Source organism: Alligator mississippiensis, chromosome 3 (assembly GCF_030867095.1).
Source record: "Alligator mississippiensis isolate rAllMis1 chromosome 3, rAllMis1, whole genome shotgun sequence".
NCBI lineage: Eukaryota > Metazoa > Chordata > Crocodylia > Alligatoridae > Alligator > Alligator mississippiensis.
The window spans coordinates 116,831,995-116,853,277 of NC_081826.1; the positions used below are offsets into that span (position 1 = coordinate 116,831,995).

Genomic DNA, 21,283 nt, shown 5'->3' on the forward strand with positions numbered 1-21,283 from the left:
CAGCTGGGTCTATTCCTATACTGGTAACTCATTATGCACCCTTTGGCAAGGCATTTCCAATCCTTGGGCTCAATTTCTCAATCTGTAAAAATTAACAACAATTTTTCAAAGCACATGAAGGTCTATAAATGATATGCATGCAAGTTAAGTATGAATATAAACATGTGGTGTTACTCTTTTGACTTGCCTTCATTTCAAAGATTGGGTAAATCATGACAGAAGAATTACTGGAACCAACTTCCTTCATCCACCACTGCACTGTGTAGCTTGATTAGCAGCTGAAACAGTCTGCTAATTCTTTAATCTTCATGTATAAAAATGTAATCAATTTTCAGTAATGAAGTTAAAAAGGAAGGATAATTAGACTAAGACCAGGTCTCGCCAGTCTTTGCCCTATTCTGTACCTATTTCTTTTCCTTTTCTTTCTTTTTTAACTTAACACAGTTCTTTAGCAAAAATATGCACACTGACAATATAGGCACAAAATCTTATGTACTGGCATGAGCACAAAATCTTATCTACAATTATACCACAGCAATGACGATAATATTAACATTTGATGTACCTTATTAAAATAAAGAGTCTACAATGAAGACAAGTGGGTGAATACAAGTTTTTACTATGAAGCCTTCAAAATCTGAGTCACTTTGGCATGGCAATGTGAAGAAACTGCTGTTATCTCTACCTGGGCTGCACCTATTTTGTGATTAAACCCAGACCTTCAGTTCTCCAACAGTGCTTTTACTACTACTGAGAAGGGCACTTCACAATTTGTTCAAAATAGAAGTTTTGCCCAGAGTGTAGAAGTAAAAAAAGTAGTTAGCATTTTAATGCTGCTAGAATATCAGCCTTTGCTCACACCATTGACTGAAAAGAGGCTTCTTTCACAAGAAATGGGCCTTTCAGAGGTGAGGAGCCTTTACACTGGGGCAGGCAATTATTTCAGGCAGAGGGTCGCTTACTGAGTTTTGGCAGGCTGTCAAGGGCTGCATGGGTAGTCCCACCCTTTGACAAATGCCCCGCCCTTTGGTCGCCATCTTGTGACCAGAAGTCCTACTTCCTAACTCCTGGCCTTTGCCACCAGAAGTCCCTCCCCTTGCCCCCAGAAGTACTCCTTTCAGCAAGGGGTTTTACCATCTCAGAACCAGAAAAACACCAAATTATATTCTAAAATGTGATCATCTACAACATTCATTCCTTTGATTTCAAAAAATATTTTTGTCCTGATTTACATGCGTTTATGTAGTGTATGCAGAGGTGACTGCACAATAGCTTAAATGAAGTCATATTCTTGTATATTGTGGGGAGTGGGTATAGGTTTGTGGGGCTGTGGATATGTGGGGTGTGGGTGGGTACAGGGGGAGGGTGGCTGGGGTTTGTGTATGGCAGTGCAAGGGGAGGCGTAGGCGCATGTGTATGGAGTGGTGTGCATGAGGGACTCAACCTATGATCACACACACACACTGCCCCATGCCTGCAGACACACCCATGGACACACTGCCCCATGCCTGCGGACATGCACATACTCTGTCCCTGTGCCTGCTGACATGTGCGCATGCACATGCACACACACATAACACACCCTTACCAGCACAGACCCATGGTCTGCAGTCTGGAGATATAGCCGGAAGCCACAGCCATGTGGTGCTGGAGCAGGGCGGGGGCAGGAAAGAAGGGAACTGGTTGGGGGTTGGCTGGGCTGGGCTGGGCTGCTCAAGCCTGCAAGTCTGCTGAGGGCTCCCTCTGGGTCCTACTGCCCCTGGCTCCAGCCAGCTTTGACAGGGAGACGGGGCAAATAAGTATCAATTTACTAATTATTTTAGGGGCTCCGCAGGCCAGGTAGAATGGCCTGGCAGGCCGGATCCAGCCCATTGGCTGTATTTTGCCCGCCCCCGCTTACATGAATCTAGTTCATAAACCCAATTTGAGCAAGTCACCTCATAAGATAATCTTTATATATCCTTATAAAGAAAAAAAAGGAGAGATTAAATACAAATGAAAAATGATTGAAGCAAACTGAGGTAAAATGATGTGTGTGTGTCAAGATTCTTACCCTGGAATCTTCCAGTGTCCCATGTTGTCAAACCCATAATTTCACAGAAACAAAAAGTAACATTAAAAAAAGCAAAAGCCTACTGTCTTGCAGTTGTACGAATTTCATCTATTAAACAAGCATCCCTGCTGATGTTGCAAATAAAAAAGCCATGGTAATTTTTTCCTTCAAAAGAAATCACTGCATCATAAATGAAAACTCAACTGTGCTAGGCATGACAGATTTACAATGCATTTGCCTTAAATTCAGAAAGACAGATTTGCTATCTCTTACTCCAGTTTTATATCAGTGGAACATTGTTGACTTAAAGTGTTACTTCTGATTTATACCAATATAAATAGGAACAGATTTTTCTAACCTGTTAAGACCACTGCCTTTTTTGGAACTTCTATGAACTTGGATTGAATGCAACTAGTTTAACTTTGCCTGCTAGAAGACCACAGATTATTTATGAGCTCCACAAAAGGTGCTCTTTTTTGGTTAGGAAAAAGTAAGTATTATGTTATGTCTTTCTCACACAACATTCATGATGGGGTAATACTTTGCATATTGCTTGGGGGCCTTCTCTCTATTATAAGGCTCAGTTTAAGCTGCAATCTAAAGTTAGCTGTTTATCATAGTCAATGTAAGGCCTAATACAGCAGTTAGCACCAGTTCTGGAATGAGCCAGAAATTGCTTCATAAACCTGACCTGAGTTTTAAGCAACAGACAGATTACTTGCATAACACAAGAGTGCTAAGGAACCATTTATCTTGGTGGGTAAAAATTATTTGTCTTGAGTTTTTAAAATTTCTATTATAATAGGACCTCTTCTATTAAACTGACAACTAATTAAATGCATTTTAGCATGGTGGATAATAAAGAGTAAGAAAAAGGTGTAGCTCGACAGTAACTTCAGAGGATTATGTCATTTTTGGTAGAAAAAACTGTTAGGAAACCACCACTGTTCACCACCAAGTATTTGGAGGGGCAAAATGATTTCTCAAGACTTGTATATGACAATCCTGTTAATAAATCACAGGGTGCCATTACTATAGGTGCAGTAGGTGCACCTACTTTTTCTGCAGGTGCAGCAGGTACACCTACTTCATTTCTTCAGGTACAGTAGATGACAAAGGCACCTGAAGGATGGTGTTTCTAACTACTGAAGTCATGGTGTGGGACTCTACCCACACACCTATAGTTTTTCTGGATAAGAGGCTAGGGCAGGGGTTCTCAATCTGTGGGTCGTGATGCCCCCAGGGGGGTTGTGAGCAATTTAAAAGGGGGTTGGTTGGGGGAGGGGCATGGTGTTGCTGGCACACCTTTTCCCAAGTACCCCCACTTCTCTGTACTGCCGCTGCATTTCCAGGGTCACAGTAACGCAAAGTTTGAGAAGCACTGGGCTAAGGTGTTATATACTGGGAGCATCTACATGTGCCAACTGTATGGTTGTTACTGCACAGTCCGGACAGTGCATGGGTTGTTTCTGATCATACTGTGCAGTAGCATCAGTGTCACAGTTCATGCCCGCCAACACTACAACACTGTAGCAATGAGCTACACTACCATAGCTGGTCACTATAGTAGCATAGCATCTTATGTAGATGCTCCCACTAAGCCCTATCCACAGGAATAAAGCTGATAAAGATTTCCTGAAATAAGGAGGTGGGGATATGGTGTTATATGCCAACTGTACATAATTAAGGAACACCTCTTTTTTTTACTAAGTATTTTCATTCTGCTTTTCCCCACAAAACTCTCCCTCAATCCACGGTTTCTAGGAAGGTAAAAAAAGGCAGTGTGTGGTGGTATGCCCTGAATTTTCTTCCTAAATGTTCATCTTTACAGCTTTCAGATGTTGGCAAGTTTGAAAGAACTCACTGAAGATAGATGATATGGTTTATCTCAGAAAAACAAAAGGTAAATAAAACCAGGTGTTTCCATATTTCTCAATATAATTTAAATAGCAGCCCTGATTTCTAATGCTGGGACATAGCCTTAATCCACACTATAGTGTTATTAACCAATCCAAAAAAGATTGTTAAAAGATTAATTTTCCTCCACTTTTCAGAGTGTCTACTTGCTCCTACTTAGAGCCAAGATAATACTCTCACATAAAACAGGAGTGTAGGAGGGTATTGTTGGCACTAGGGTAGTCTGGGGGAAGAAAAACTCTCATTTCTTCCTTAACAGAACTTTTTAAAATAAAAAAGAGGCTCTAAGCCAGAGGGAAAGTAAATTCCCATACATTAGGCAGAAAGTTGAGATGGGGGTACGTTACATGAGATGCTAACCGTGCAGTAGCCCAATTCTACTGTGCAGTAATGTGCAGGGCAAAAATTGTGCTAATACGTTACTATGCAGTAGTATTATGCTACTGCGCAGTTAGTGTCACTAAAAGCTGTGCACCGGCACTACTGTGCAGCAGTGCTAGTTACTGCGCATTGATTTAGTACTTGGTTATACAAGTACTAAACTTAATGCACTGTCACTACAGCGCATTAATGAACATGCAGACACACCCAGGGTAATGAATAAGAGAGAAGGGAAGAGTAGAAATGAAAAATACATATATATTTTTGTCCTTTGCGGGTGAAGATGACTGCAATTGGTTGGGGGGGGGGGGGTGAAGAGAGAAAAGTGGGAAAGAAAAAGGGAAGGAGAAAAGGATAAAGAAGAAAAAGAAGAAGAAAGGGAAAGGAAAGAGAACGAAGCAGGGTGGAGGCTAGGTAACCTGAGTATATAAGTGACTTATAAGTCCGATCATCTCTAAGAAATGAAACAGTTATAAAAGAATACTTAGAAAATAACTTCTAAAGGGAATTTTATAACACAATTGGAAAATGGATAAATAGCTTTAGATTATACCTTATTTAAATTTAACAAATGTACAATAGTTTGGCTAAAAAGACTGTGTGTGGATGTTTTAAGGAGGAATTTGGTGATCACTGGTGCAATGCATGAACTAAACAGGCTAGAGTTAAGCACAACAAGGCCTGGTGCTTCATTCTGCTGAAGAACTTACTCCAGTTCAGAATCACCTCTTAGCCAAGGCTGCCATTAGGTCCTGAACATAAGGTTTTTGGAGGCAGATAAATGCAAGGCTGGAAGAAGGCAAAGACCAACAAACTCAATCTGTACTTGGTGGTATGAAATAAGTTTGATGTAAACAGAGAAGGAATAAACACAACTGTATCACTTAACCCCTAACTAGTGTAAAGAAATAAGAAATTTCCTTTACAGAGCCATACCTCACGGAAACTTACTTCCACGGTAAAAAAGAGCACAAGAAACAAGAGAGTCAGATCTCCACAGAACACTGACTCTATTCAATATAAAAATCACCTCTACATGGTCTGTACCTTACAGTCATAGAAGGGCCAGTGTCATGGAGTATCTGCTGCTTCCAGTGTTATTCCCCAACAGTCTGAAATGATTTCTTTGCAGGAGAGCATACTTCCAGAGTTCGAATAACCTCTAAGTTTTTTTCTTCTGCAGGGGAATGGCAGGCATGTGTGGGAGATGCTGGTAGGGAGGCCTTTGGCAAAAAGCAATTTCCTTGGGATTCTCCCCTCAGACAGCAGAATACCGCAGTAGACTTCTCCCTATAGTGACTCTGCATGTGACATACATTGTCCACAACTGAGAAGGGAATTCCATAAAACTGGAACCTGGAGAAGTTCCCTGTCTGTATGAGTTTGTTCCACGTTTGGGAGCATCTGGTCCAATCATGTTTTAATTAAATACAATGATTTGAAGGTCCGAAAACCTATACAAAAGGTCACGGTGAGTCAACAAAAGTGCATACAATGACATCTGTGGCAGTGCACAGTCAGGCAGCTACCAAGTACCTGATGGCAGCAGCCATTTTGAGAACCAGGTATATAAAGGCTGCAGTTTGCTGCTGCTAGCCCAGGCAGAACCATTGCCTAGCTTAGCTGCAGCAGGAACACATGGAGGTAAGGGTAAGAGCTTATGGGGATGGCTAGGAGGCTCCTGGTCCTGAGCATGACCTAAAACTGCACCCTGCTGGGGATGGGTGGCCTGGTGGGGCTCACAGTGGCATGGGAGCCCACAGGAAGTGCCAGACCAGTTACCACCCCAGTGAAAGGTGGGTCGGGGCGCCTTACCTCTAGCCCCCACAATTTGGTGGGTACAAGGGCCAGGCACAGCTATGGCCACCTGAGCCCTAGAGGGTGGAAGACTCCAAGAGAGGAGTGGGGCCAGGCACAGCTGCGGCCACCTGAGCCTGCAGAGTAGGAAGACCCCAGAGGTCCCTGGTCAGGAGTAGCTGTGTGGCCCTAGAGAGAGAGAGCAGTTGTGAAGGCCCTGAGAGAACAGGGATGTAGGTGGCCCCACACAGAGTACGGCTGAATGGGAGTAGGCCTAAAGGGCTGTGTGGGAGGGGGGCTGAGTAGGGCTGAACAGGGAATAGGGCCATCGCCATGAGTAGTTGAGTGTGAGGATTATGAAAAGACCCCAGGGTGGGCATGGTGCAGTGGCCCTAGAGTGAGCATTGTAGGAACCCATGCGTGGGGAAGAAGCCAAGGCATGGTCATGGATGCCAGAGGCTGAGTAGGGGGGTTCAGCCAGAAAGTTAGGGGCAAGTCCTGACCCCAGTAAGTCCTCCAGCACAAGGAGGCCAAGTATGGATTGAAAGAAAGACCTAAAGGGTGAGCATAATGACCTGCTGCTTCAGAGAGGGTGTGCAAGATCCTGTGAGACCCAGGAGCACCAGTTGTGGTGTGAGGGAACATCATGTGTGTACGTGTGTGTGTCATCTGCAAGGCTTGCGATACAGTACAGGGGTGGTTGGAGCTGCATACATAGGTCCAGGAGAACAGGGCTGCCAAAGGGCAGCTTCCCACCTAATGAAGACACCAATTATTGAACAACAAGGTATGGCAGGTGAGAGAGACATTAGCCCCGAAACAGGTGGGCGGGGCAACTTCTGACTGGCCCCGGGAAGGCTTCTTGTTACAACATCTATATTCCACGTTAAAAATAAGCATTCACAATAGTACAGTTTTAAGCTTAAAAAGCTGAGGGAAAATATTTTTAATGAGTTAAGATTTGTGGTTCTTGTTTTATTTTTGAAATGTGAATATATTTTTTGATCTTTGTGATAAAGAGCAAACAATACTTGAATTGTAATACAGAGAAAACCTGGATTTCAACACACTCACGGCTATGTTCACTCATTTCAAAAGGAAAATGTGACTGCATGGAAACAGGCTGTGAATCATAGCTTTATGTTCACACTATGCCACCCAGCTGCATGGACCTCTCAGAACCATGTGCAAAATATTAATGTACTTGTGGATCCAGAATAGCTCAGGGAACAGGGTCACTTAATGCTCTAGTCCAGCAAAACAGAGAACTCATTTTATATGGCTGAATGTGCTTAAACAACTTTGCAGCATAGAGTACTGAGACAATTTAATTTAATTTAATTCAATTGTCGGTAGAGTTGGTAACTCTGTTATATAGATAATTTGCTTTTATATAGAATGAACAGAAGTGGAAACTTTGCCCGGCAAGTCTGGAAAATAAGCCATCTAATAGAAATCATAACATTACCAGATTACTGTGGGCTTCTTTATTCTCCTGTCTTCATTTGTTTCTAAAATATTTCTCACTGGTTATCTCACCCTAGCCCTACCCTTCCTTCTTTCATCGCCTTTAGCCCTCCAACACTTTATTCTAGTCAGTCACAAATCTGATTCCTTGTTTCACTACTGTGAGCAAGCAAAACTTATCAGATTAATAATGCCAGTGGTAGTGGGGTACTCCATAAGCAAGACACTGAGATACTTGGCGTGTCTGCATGAGATGCATAATGCACAGTAAGCTAATTCTACTGCACATTAGCACATCACAGCAAAAACCATGCTAATGCACTAAGACCATGCACTAGTGCTACTGAGCATTTATGTAGTACCTCATAATAGAGGTACTAATCTTAATGCACAGGAGCAATGGTGCATTAATGCACATGTAGATGCACCCATTCTCACCCTCATCTAAAATCTCAGCTGCATCCGCTTGAGACACAACATGGTTCAAGAGATCTAAGGCTTCTTGGAATGCAAAGTTCAGCAGTGTCACTAACCCTCACATTAAAAGTCAGTGTCTACATGGAAAATATTATTCACTATGCAATAAGACCATAGCGAGCTTCAGGTCTAACAAGTTTTACAGCAGTGTAACTCCACTAATTTGAAGGGTAATAATCACGATTTACATTGGTGCTACTGGGAGCAGAATCAGGCCTGCTGTACAGGTTTCCCTTGCCAACCGCAGGGGTTAGGTTCCGGAAAGTTCCATGGTTGGTAAAACTAAAGGCTTACGGGAAAAATGGGGTTAGGGACTTGAATGCTGTACAATATAGTGTATAAAAAATCATTTTACTTGCCTTTAATACACAGGGTGGTCAACCGGGCATACGCGTACACTTAGGGGTACTTAGACAGGATATAGGGGGTACGCACCAGCAGGCGGGGACGGAGCACGCCCAGGGTGCAACAGCAGAGTCTCTCCCGGCACGTTTGCCTCTTAACTGGGGGAGGGGGAGGGGGAACAGGAGGGGAGGGACACACTGGCTGGCCCCATGCAGAACACCACAGCACTTCCCCGCCCCCACCCCACACAGCAGCAAGCAGGCCTGCTGTTCCCTACTGCCCTGCTTGCCTCCCCTGTGACCCAGCATGGCAGGGAGCAGAGAAGCCATGCAGGGATCTCCTCACCCACCACTGCTCGCCCTGTGTTGCCCTGGTATACAGAATATTAACCGTGGATACTCAAAACCATGGTTGGCAAAACTGTGGTTGGCAAAGGAAACCTGTACTCATATTTTACACTATGTAGAGTACAGGAAAAAGAAGGCTGGCCTCACTGAAGTCTCCAAATTACCCCAGGGTAATTCTGATGTTGTGAGGCTCTTATTACTCATTTAATTATAAACACAGTTCCACAAACTTGGACGAACCTTCTTGGCCTAGAGAATGAATTTATGAGGAAATGATATAGAACAAGGCAAAAAATTAAGACATGATTTTTAAGATTCTTCCTTGCACAATAATCTTTCTTTGAATAAATACAATTTTACAGGCTATTAGTTCTTAAAGAAACTCCTCTCTCATATAGTATAAAACTAATAAAAGATTAGTTTAAAAGATATTACTATCTACAGCAATGGGTTGTTTCACTATGAGGTCTCATCTTACTTGTAGGAGAACTATATAATCAAACCAAAACACTATACTTCCACTGGATTTTATTTCACAATATACAAATTACTCTGGAACAATTCCCTATTTAAATACAAAAGAAAAACAAAATTAACAAGGAAACTTGCTCGTAAGATGCATTTATTAGGAGAAAGTTAAAGGGTGTAACACAAAAAGAAAACCCTACAAAAGTCTGGAAACTATGTTACGGCTCACGTATACTCTACATCTACCCAGCAAAGGCACACCAGGGAACCTCTGTTTAACTGTCTTAATACTGCATGCTGTGTTATTATGGCTGTTTTCTCTTTTATTGGGAGTTGGCGGGGGAGGGAGGGGTGAACATGTAAGAAGATCGTTTGGAGCAACTGAAACAAGCCTGACCTAAGTATTTCACTGAAGACAAGGCAGAGAACATGATTCATAATTGTATTTAGTTCTCTAGGTAGCAGCAGACAACTAATTATACTATCTATCTGTTTTAGAGGGAGAAACAATGAAGTTTTTACAGTTGCTGCATATATCAGACAAACTTCTGTGTTATGTGGCAAATTGAATATTTATGTCTCTCCTCCAAGAGAAGCAGACATGCTGTCTGGCAGGCTTTTTTCACACCCTGGTTTTCTTCTAAATAAATCTCTTGAGCTACATCTGGTGGCACCTCCACACTGGTATTCATAAACAGTGATTATAGGGGTCACCCAACTTTTGTTTTATTAGGATAATAAACCTGCTGTCACTTCTTGCCTGCACCCCTTTTGGAGGACAAGAGGACCTGACCCTTAAAAAAAAAAAAAAAAAAAAGGCAAACAAACATGCTTATTATTGACTACTTTTCAAATCTGTCTCAAGTTTCTAGTCTCTCTTTCACCCTTAATTCTCTTCCTAATACCTGGCACACCTTACTGACAGTAGATAGCATCTTCTGAAGCTTGGCACAACTTGAAAAATACTTTCTACCCATGTACAGACATTCAAAAAGCTGGAGGCAGAATTGATCTATGTTAGGCATTTTTTTGTAAGTGGCACAGTTTAGATAGGTAAGGAACACAGCACACATTTGCCTTGGGGGTAGGGAAGGAGGGATGGCAAATTTTAGCCTGGGTTCTGCCACTTTTAAACCAGTCTATGTGTGACGAACTCCTGTTTTGTTACAAGTGTAGACAGGTTACCAATCACTTATACCGGTAAAAAAATAATGTCTGTACCTGGCCTCAGAGAAAGGCAGGATGACAAAATTACACAAGATTAACACAACACTTTCAACTGCAGAATCTAACTGCTTTTAGAGAAGCATAATATTTAGAAACTTAGCATAGCCATAAATTTACTATAGGCAATAGTATAAATTACTCAATTCCAAAGATGTCATTGCCTCCCCTCTTCTCAAGCCCTTTTTCTCCGGGCAATGCAGAAAGTAACTACAATTTTATAGTCCATCTAATTCTGCAAGCCTGAAATGCTACCCCTCCCTGGACAAACACTTCTAACAATTAACAAGGGTGCATTTTGGCAAAATATTTGGTTCAGTAGTCTGAAGTACTAGATATTTTAAAGATGAAAAACACTACCTGCAAAAAGTCAGCAAAGAAAATAATTCTGAATAGCTGAAGATAAGCAATGTCCTACCTTAGAAATCTGTAACACATAAAAAGTTGCCTTTGCCAGAGTTATATAGGATATTTGCTTTCCTATCATAGCTTGTATTCAGTTTTTAGTTACAGTTTGCTGTCATTCTGTACATAAAACCAAGCACTATATAACTGGGATTCATGATTTCACACTCTGTGCTTTCATTATGCATGCTCACTGCAAACTGGTTTAGTGTGGATATCCTTAAAATAAAGTGTGTTTAAAAATAATTAAATCTTTCATGTGCAGTCACCATCTTTTGGGAAACAACACAACATTAAGATATTATTGTACATTCTGTATTACTGATGCAGACAGACCCTGAATAAGTGAGCTTCATAAAAATGCTGAAGTTGTTAAAGAGGCAGGTGCTGCAAGTTTCAGAAGTAATATGTGCCTTTCGGTTACAATTATTACATGCCTACTCATTAGACTCTTAAAAATACTCAAAGCTGTGACCAGAGCCAGCTGGCATGCAAGTACTTTTGTTGCTGTCCAATGTTCTACTATGAAAGGTGCTAGAGCACAAGGTTAATTCAGAGGCCGAGCCTGCAAATAATTATATTTCACAGAAACAAAGTGCATGAAACAGAGGAGTCTGGGTAAGAGCCACTGAAAACAGCAGAAACATAAAAATCCATTTAAAATGAATTCTTATATATGAGAGGAGAAAAAAAAAAACCACTGTTTAAGACGTTAACTTGCATCTTCAAAATCTCTTCAGAATTTTAATTTGAAAAAAAAATTAGCAAAAAATAAACCCCATACACAAAAATCCCAATTCTGCTTCAGGAAAGCGAAAAAAAAAGGTCATTAATATTATGAATAATATGAGTCCATACTGACCTGAAAAAGAGGGAGGAAACAACATCATGGTGTCTTTAAGGTCCTTGATTTTATACACTTAAAGTAAAAATAACTGTTTGATTTTTAGATGCAGATTATTGCTATTGCTTTTTTATATACAGTTGTTTTTTACATACAGATAGGGCTGAACTGAACCTACATATATTGTATTTGTATATACACAGCACACACAGCTATAAATGTGTAAGATATATAAATATATACATATACATATATACACACACATACATGCACATTTAACACACACAATCATCTCCTCAGAGACCAGAAACACTATTGATGAAAAACTAGTTCAACTTGGAACCAGCCCTGATACTGTATATTACATACAAATGTTTTAGTTAAAAGGGTAAAACTATTAAATACAAAGGAGACTCAGTATGGCAGTGCTTGCAAGACAGATGGTGTATGTGTGTGCCACAGCAGTTGCCAGTTTGTTGTTCACTGCACATCAGAACAATGGCTTTTGACTGATATTTGACTTAGATACACAAATCCACATCAGCTAAGTCCTGCTCACATGTCTGTACATAATCACATGCATCTGACATTTTTCTTTTGGAGTGCACACCATTTTTCTTTCTTTTTTGTAGAAATAAGCTGCTAGGGATTTCTCTCTCCTAATAAAGTTTAAGAAGCAGTGCTTTTGAAAAGAGAACAAATGTATATGTTCTTTTAAATCTTCCTGTAGAAGTAGGAACATTTTTGCAAGATTACAAAACAGGAGACTGTTCCACAGGGTAAGTGCAACCTACATGTACTGCGAGTTATTCTCTTCATTGTTAGAACTACCCAAGATTCTGGGAAAGGAAAACAAATAAATAAAAAGCAGATGTTTTACTAAAGATAAGTTTGTCTTAAGCAATGAATGAAAGTGGGAGTGCTCGCAACAGAAATAACTCGTATGTATAGGAATACAAGGGTACTCCACTACTAAAGACAAAGCATCTCCATCAGCTATAACAATGTTCTGTTTGTAAATATGCATAAAAACCCTCATCAAGATGGAATCCGAGGATGAGGAAGTAGAAGGATTGTGGGTTAGGCTACATGGGGGGCAAGGAGAAAGGGATTTGGTGGTAGGGGTCTGCTACAGACCCCCACATCAAGGGGAAGAAAGAGATTCGGGACTCCTGAGGCAACTCTTGGAGACCATAAAAGCTAAAGAGGCGGTAGTCATGGGGGACCTAAACTACCCGGACATCTGCTGGGAGACGCAGACAGCAAAGTCCCACCGCTCACGCAGGTTTCTAACCTGTGTACAGGACCTCCACCTGACACAGGAGGTACACGGTCCCACTAGGGGGAATGCCATACTGGATCTGGTATTGGCAACGGGAGATGACATGGTAGAGGACCTCCAGATCGGTAACCATCTGGGGGACAGTGATCACCTAATAATAGAATACACCATAAGACGTCGAGTGGGTAAGGTAACTAGTAGGGTGAAAGTGCTAGACTTTAGGAAAGCTGATCTCAATGAACTCAGGCGATTAGTCAAGGACGCACTGCAGAGTAGGAGATTTGAAGAAATGGAAGCCCAAGAAGGGTGGCTGTGCCTTAAGGAAACGATCCTTTGGGCACAAAGCAAGATGATCCCCGAGCGAGGCAAAAGAGGGAAAGGGGCCAGGAGGCTTCCCTGGCTGACCAGAGAAATCCAGGGCAGCCTAAGGGACAAAAGGGGAGCACATAAAAAGTGGAAACAGGGAGAGATCACCAAAGATGAATATACCTCCTCTGCTCGTGCTTGCAGGGAGGCAGTTAGATGGGCCAAAGCTACCATGGAGCTGAGGATGGCAACCCAAGTAAAAGACAACAAGAAATTGTTTTTTTAGATATATAGGGAGTAAAAGGAAGGCCCAGGGAGGAATAGGACAGACAGGGGGGACAAGGCTGAACTCCTCAACGAGTTCTTTGCCTCAGTGTTCCTAAGTGAGGGGCACGACAAGTCTCTCACGGGGGTTGTAGAGAGGCAGCAGCAAGGTGCCAGACTTCCATGCGTAGACCCTGAGACGGTGCAGAGTCACTTGGAAGAACTGGATGCCTTTAAGTCGGCAAGCCTGGATGAGCTCCATCTGAGGGTGCTGAAGGCACTGGCCGACATCACTGCAGAGCCACTGGCGGGAATATTTGAACGCTCGTGGCGCACGGGCCAAGTCCTGGAGGACTGGAAAAGGGCCAACGTGGTCCCCATTTTCAAAAAGGGGAGGAAGGAGAACCCGGGCAACTATAGGCCAGTTAGTCTCACCTCCATCCTTGGCCAAATCTTTGAAAAAATTATCAAGGCTCACATTTGTGAGAGCCCGACAGGACAAATTATGCTGAGGGGAAATCAGCACGGGTTCGTGGCAGGCAGATCGTGCCTGACCAATCTAGTTTCTTTTTATGACCAGGTTACGAAACGCCTGGACACAGGAGGAGGGGTGGATGTCGTATACTTAGACTTCAGGAAGGCCTTTGATACGGTATCCCACCCCATACTGGTGAACAAGTTAAGAGGTTGTGACTTGGATGACTACACAGTCCAGTGGGTGGCGAATTGGCTGGAGGGTCGCACCCAGAGAGTCGTGGTGGGTGGGTCGGTTTCGACCTGGAAGGGTGTGGGCAGTGGGGTCCCGCAGGGTTTGGTCCTTGGACCGATACTCTTTAATGTCTTCATCAGTGACTTGGACGAGGGAGTCAAATGTACTCTGTCCAAGTTTGCAGATGACACAAAGCTATGGGGGGATGTAGACATGCCGGAGGGCAGGGAACAGCTGCAAGCAGATCTGGACAGGTTGGACAAGTGGGCAGAAAACAACAGAATGCAGTTCAACAAGGAGAAATGCAAAGTGCTGCACCTAGGGAGGAAAAATGTCCAGCACACCTACAGCCTAGGGAATGACCTGCTGGGTGGCACAGAGGTGGAAAGGGATCTTGAAGTCCTAGTGGACTTCAAGATGAACATGAGTCGGCAGTGTGACAAAGCCATCAAAAAAGCCAATGGCACTTTATCATGCATCAGCAGATGCATGACGAATAGGTCCAAGGAGGTGATACTTCCCCTCTATCGGGCGCTGGTCAGACCGCAGTTGGAGTACTGCATGCAATTCTGGGCGCCGCAATTCAAGAGGGATGCGGATAACCTGGAGAGGGTCCAGAGGAGGGCCACTCGTATGGTTAAGGGCCTGCAGACCAAGCCCTATGAGGAGAGACTAGAGAAACTGGATCTTTTCAGCCTCCGCAAGAGAAGGTTGAGAGGTGACCTTGTGGCCGCCTATAAGTTCATCACGGGGGCACAGAAGGAAATTGGTGAGTATTTATTCACCAAGGCGCCCCCGGGGGTTACAAGAAATAATGGCCACAAGCTAGCAGAGAGCAGATTTAGATTGGACATTAGGAAGAACTTCTTCACAGTTCAAGTGGCCAAGGTCTGGAACGGGCTCCCAAGGGAGGTGGTGCTCTCCCCTACCCTGGGGGTCTTCAAGAGGAGGTTAGATGAGCATCTAGCTGGGGTCATCTAAACCCAGCACTCTTTCCTGCTTATGCAGGGGGTCGGACTCTATGATCTATTGAGGTCCCTTCCGACCCTAACATCTATGAATCTATGAATCGTTATGTTGCTTTAGCTAAGACATGTTGAATTAAAAAGGTTTCACAATATAATTTTCCCATGCCTATCAGATATTTTGATGTGCCTGCTGGATCATTTTTTAAAAATATTACTGCATATGTAGATTTTTCATAATGCAATATGTCAGCTAAAAAAATGGCAGTGTGTGCACGTTGTTCAGTCACATAACCAGGGATCCTGGTTTTCTCTGACAAAAAAATCCAAAATTCTCTGCTTAAAAACTCCTCCAAAATCCACATTTTCCGTGATTAAAACAAAACACCACTACATGTTATTTAGATTGATATGGCTTTTTGTTTTAATCATGGAAAAATGTGGCTTTTGGGGGACTTTTTGAGGCAGAGAATGTTGGATTTTTTTTATCAAAGAAAACCAGGATCCCTGCAGATAACATGCTCAATGGAGGTCCACATTCAGGAGAATTTCTTTTTGTTTGTTTGTTTTTTAATACACGTGTCCAGAAAAGAACTGACTAGCAAGCAATATTTATGATTAAGTTGTTATGAAAACCTGCACAAAGTCCTCATGAAATATCAGGAAAGTTAAGGGATGGGTTTTTTAGAATTATTATTTGCTGTTACATTTTTCTAGAACTAACAATAATACCCTTGTGCAACATGAATTACTCATGTTAAATTTAACTGTTTTTTTAAAAAAAACCCAAAACAAAAAACCCTAAGAATGATTTAAAATAATTGTTAAATATCTTTGGTTGTTTTTCACACAACCCCCGACCCCACTTTATCATCCTAAAGTGTAATAACTGCCTTTAATACACAGGCCAGTATTGAGAACATACTGAAAAGAGAAGTCCATGAAAAGGGCACTCAGTCCACTCTTCTACATGCCACTGCTTTCTTACAGAAAAACCTGGCAGAGAACAAGACAGACATGTAGGAACAGGCAGCCAATGAAGAATTTAAAGAGGCTGGCTTCTTACAACTCCCTTCACACAGAAAGTGATAATGAAATTAAAAAAATGGAAGAACCAAAAAAATACTGTGGTGTTGATGTGAGGAAACACCATGTAGGGTAACGTTGCTAGCACTACTGTAAAAGTTCAATAGTATTAATAAGGAGCTGTTAAGTGTAATGGAAAGCAAAAGAATCCTCATAGCTAGGACAAATCAAGATGCAAAAGGGAGAGTGGCACCATATAACACTTTGTATTTGGAGTGGTACTGGTACTTCTGAGTATGTAGGCCCTTTCCACTAGTGCAATATACATATGACAATACATACTAAAACATCAAGAGAAAACTTAGTTTCTACCTTATTTCTTAGTGCCAGCTGCAGGCTGAAGACTAAAAAGATAACCAGTTGTAGCCTACTCTGAGCAGAAGACATCTTGGTAATGTGGATATATTAGAACTCAAATATTAGAAATATTAGAACTCAACCACTCCACTCACCGGTTAAAAAACACTGCGAGTGTTTCAAGGGCATGGGTGTTTGTTGTTCTACATACAAAAAAGGTACCGGGGTGAGATCAAAGGAGGGGGAAAGGGTTTGCCCTCTGTCCTGTTCCTGAATTTGCTCCTGGACATATATCCCAGTAAGTGCATTTGCATGTCCTAGTTTCAAAATGTCCTTCCAATTTCCTCTTGTGCAATGCGTATTTATTTGTCCTTTGCTGAAAGCCAAAAGCAGGTTATGCATCTTAGCAAGGTGGACTGTGCCCCAGCCTATAGCCTGATTTTGAGCAGTACTAAATGTTAAAATAGTTGGAGTTTGGTCATTGTTACCTTCATAATGGGACACTCTTCAAGTGAATGTGGGAAACAGGACTGCAAACTTTTTCAGAATCAGCGAGGCCAGTGTACTGTTCAGAAGAGGAGTCTTATGAAGGCACTGATTATACCAGATAGTAGTACTTAATTCATTTTTTCAGTTTGTTTAACTTCCACAATGCTTCTGAGGGTCTCTAATTTTTATGATCATTTTGGCAAAGCAAAATGAGAGTTCTTTATAGCAGGAGGAGTTCAGAGCCAAGGATGAGAGAAATTTTTAAGATCAATTGCTGGTTTCCTATCTAGAACGAGTAATACTGGGTACAATTTAATGAAGAGTTGTGGCTAAGAAGCAGCTTTTGACATCTTCCATGGGATACATATGAAATGAGGGCATATGCAGCTGTGAATTAAGCAGGCTTTGCTCCACAGGCATTCTAATGTTCAGCTTCCACACTTGATTTAGCATGATTGGTGAATCACGATCCCCTTGCACACAAACGGTTGCCTTTAAAATAAGCAAATAAGGAAATATTCAATATGTTAAAAAAGATAATGAAGTCATCTGTAGAAAGCATTTGAAGAAAATGGAAACAGACAAATGTGAGACAGAGGGATGTCTATTACCATCAATGCAGTGCTAAGGACTTTTAAAAAAATGATCAAAGGGTTTTTAAGTTTGCCTACCTCAGGAACCAGTTCTTGCAATATTATGCCAGACAACTTTCTAGTACAACATTAATTTTGTCCCCAACTACAATATTTAATTATAAGGAACCCAAGCCAAATGCCTCAAAATAAACCTCATAAATATTTACTCCTAAGAGACACTGTCAAAGGCTGGTAAAACTAAAGTTAGAACAGGCAGTTGGGTTTTAGTTGGCTGAGGCACATGTGAATCTTTTCACTCCTTCCAGTCAACTTGTCTGCTATGGTCCAAGCAGGATTTTTATGTAAATGAATATTCTAGTCTCTTTGCAGGTAGATGGACCAAAGCAGTGGTTCCCAATCAGGATGCCAGGGCACTCATCCTTTGAAGGTGTGAGGATATAAGCAAGGTGTAAGGAACTAGGCAGATAAGCTAAGTAGATAAATGCAGGCTCAGGCCTGTCCCTGTATGAACAATACCCCTACTGCCCAACCCTTCTTCAATGAAGCAAGCACTGTAATATTTACTTTTTTTTTTTTTTTTTTTTTTAACTGGGGCCCACTCAATTTACAAGAGTTATGGAAGGGTGCCTTGAGTCCAATGAGAAGTGCGTCAAGTCTAGTGCAGGGTGCTTCAGGTTAAAAAAGGTTGAGAACCACTGGACAAGAGGGATAAAGAGAAGAACAACAAAATATCTACAAGCTCATTTATGAGGGATTTTTGGTTGAGGAAATGCATATGAAATGGGGCAAATAACAGCCCACAAGGGTTTTCCTAGAAAAATTATGAAGTTGTCCATCAAAAGATCAGAACAAATTAATACTAATTTTAAGCTCTGCACCATCCTATACTAAGGTGTACAGATCTAAATTATTACAGTGGATGTTTCAACCTTAATTAGCCATTTTCAAATACCATGGGTGTCTCATCTTCTTTTAAAAATATCCAGTGGCTTATTTCCATACATTATTACCACCAGGACAAGTGCCTGTCAGAAGTATGTAATCACTTCATTTGGATTTTTTGAAAGAAAAGGTTTTTTTTGAAACAATGTCTTGTTAAAAAAAAAAACAAAAAAACCCCTTAAAATTATTCTTTTACATGAAAATTCCACAATTTTTAAATAAGATTTTTTTTAAACAAAAAGCCTTACTGAAAACATTACCAAAATTGAAAACTGAGTTTTCAGTAAACAAAAAATCCCTGTACCTATTTTAAAAATATATTTAGTAATACTTCTCAAAGTTAAAAGGAAAAATACCAAAATAAGCATCTGTCAATCAGCTGTCAAAGAGGTGATACACAAGTTATTTTCCCAAGTACTGGTATCTTCCTCTCCCTACCCCCAACCTTTCCACTAAGTCTTTATAATATATGCAGTGGTGACTTCTGCATATATTTTTCTCATATCTGGTTTGCATGATATATGTTAAAACCCACAAAACACCTACATGAAAAGAGATCAGCCTGGGCTCTGTTACCTACAGGGGCATAGGCAGCAGGCAAGCAGCTGCAGTTGGTTGCAAGGCTGGTTGTTAAACCATGTGATGATGAGGCTGGTTTTTAAGCCATGTGATGAGAAGGCCGGTTGTTAGGCCATAAAACATCTGTGAAGCATGGGACACATAAAGACGAGGTTGGAGGATGTAGAGAGGCCTTATCATCAGGGCAGCTAAAGGGCAGCTTCCTGCTTGATTAAGATCAATCTATCAGTCAGGGACTGCAAGGCATGGCAGGAAAGACGGGCGTGTGGTTGGCCCAAAAACAATTTGGCAGGCATACAGGAAGATGCCCCAGGATGCCCACTTGTTACATACACTTACAACATCAAGTGCTGTAGCATCAAGTGAAGATGGAAGATGTTCAAGAATGAGCTCTTATGAGATCATCACTGTGACACAAAATTCTTATGAGTAAAAATATCACCAGTTTACCCATGACGGGAGATTATACTATTGATCCCATTTTACCAAAGCACACAGTGATTAAGGCCAAAGTTGCAAAAAAACATGTCCACTATTTTTGTGTGCCCAATTTGAAACACAGGTAAAATACTGAGCATGATTTAGAATGTCTTAAGTTTAATTCATGGCTCCTGATGATTCAGCTGCAGTTCTGTAAATCAGATCTTAAGTGTCTCAAAATGGGCAATTTGAAAATGACAAACAAAACTGGTGGATGCCTATGAAAGTTTGGTTTAAATTACATTTGCGTAGCAATTAACGTTGAGACTTGGGAACCCAGGGTTTTATTTCCAACTTTGGAAGAGTATGTTCATGATTTCAAAGCTTTCTGTCTAGTCCCCCACTGCTCTCTACCTGTCAAGATGTCCCTTCTCTCTACAGCTTGACCTTATACTCCCCCCGTCTCTTAGCTTGCTTCCCTATCCTATATCTCTCCAAATTCAAATGAGATTGTTTTCTCCTCTACATTTCGTAGTACCAGAGGAAGCACCAAAAGCACATGAGAGAAATTTCATGAGTCAGGCCATTCTGGTGTGATAGATGACATGTCCAGGTGGGCCAAATTTGGCACAGCACCCATTTTTTCAATAAACCATCTGAGAGAATTTCTTGACAACTATTTCTCCCTAACCTCTATAATGAGAAATTGAGGATTCTGTCTTGTAGAAACTTAAAATAAGTAAATAGACTAAATAAACCTGCAGCATATACCCAAGTATAGAAAAATTAATTCTGAATGGCCAACATTTAGTAAAAACAAGGTCTATATAAAAGATTTTGGCAATCTTGATGTTCAATTTTGCAGTAAATTTTTGCCAGTCATAATTTTTTCAGAACTCTTTTACCACAAAGTAGGGCAAATGAATAAAAGCGTAAAGCTATCTAAAATTAAAACGTGTTTATGTGAAGAAAGTCTTCAGTCTGTCAACAATTTATACTTATATTAATTCATATATCATAGCAAGGTAAGATGGACCACAGGGTTTAAAAAGAAGCAAATCCATGCTATGTGATCATCTAAGGAAAAAATGAGCACACCAAAGATAAGATTGCGATTTAATACCTATACCTAAGAACAAATAACATTCAAATAAAATGTTAATTAGCTTGTTTGTTAAGTATTGTCTAATGTGCAATTCAATGTGATTGGTGAAATGCTGTGCTCAGACAAGATGGGGGACACTCCCAGAAGTAATGAGGGGAAACAAATTAGGCATTAGGGCTAACTACAGTCAAAAAGCCCTAGGCTGAATCGATTCAGTCTTTGCAGGTTAGTCTAAATTTTAACAGAAGAGAACAGATACGTCTATTTGATTCAGGAAATGCAGCCACATGCCTGCAGTAGCTCAGGCCAGAAGCTGGGGGGTTATAGAGTACAGCTCTCTGGCTGTGTTTTCACTTCCTTTTCCTGCTGCTTCCAAAGTCTCTGGGATTTAGAGTCCAGAATTACAACAGCAGGAGTCTGCAGGGTTTCTCATCACTTCCGGCTTCCAGGTGCCCTGGGATTTGTAGTCCACAGTTGCAGCCAGCAGTAAGTTTGAGCAGGGGAAGAGGTGTTTAACC

General features: G+C 41.3%; 1 protein-coding gene across 4 annotated transcripts in view; it reads right to left on the reverse strand.

The window, feature by feature from the left end:
- The window catches only part of CDKAL1 (CDK5 regulatory subunit associated protein 1 like 1), a 706,822-nt gene that overhangs the window by 115,075 nt on the left and 570,464 nt on the right, over positions 1–21,283 (reverse strand). The window contains exon 14 of one of the 4 annotated variants that reach the window (XM_019490405.2): positions 16,701–17,615. The exons of the other annotated variants lie outside the window; for them this stretch is intronic. Within the exon in view, the coding sequence (XP_019345950.1) occupies positions 17,436–17,615 (180 nt within the window). The 3' untranslated portion in view covers positions 16,701–17,435. Of the gene's footprint in view, positions 1–16,700; positions 17,616–21,283 lie in introns of those variants that run through there. 4 annotated transcript variants of the gene reach the window in all.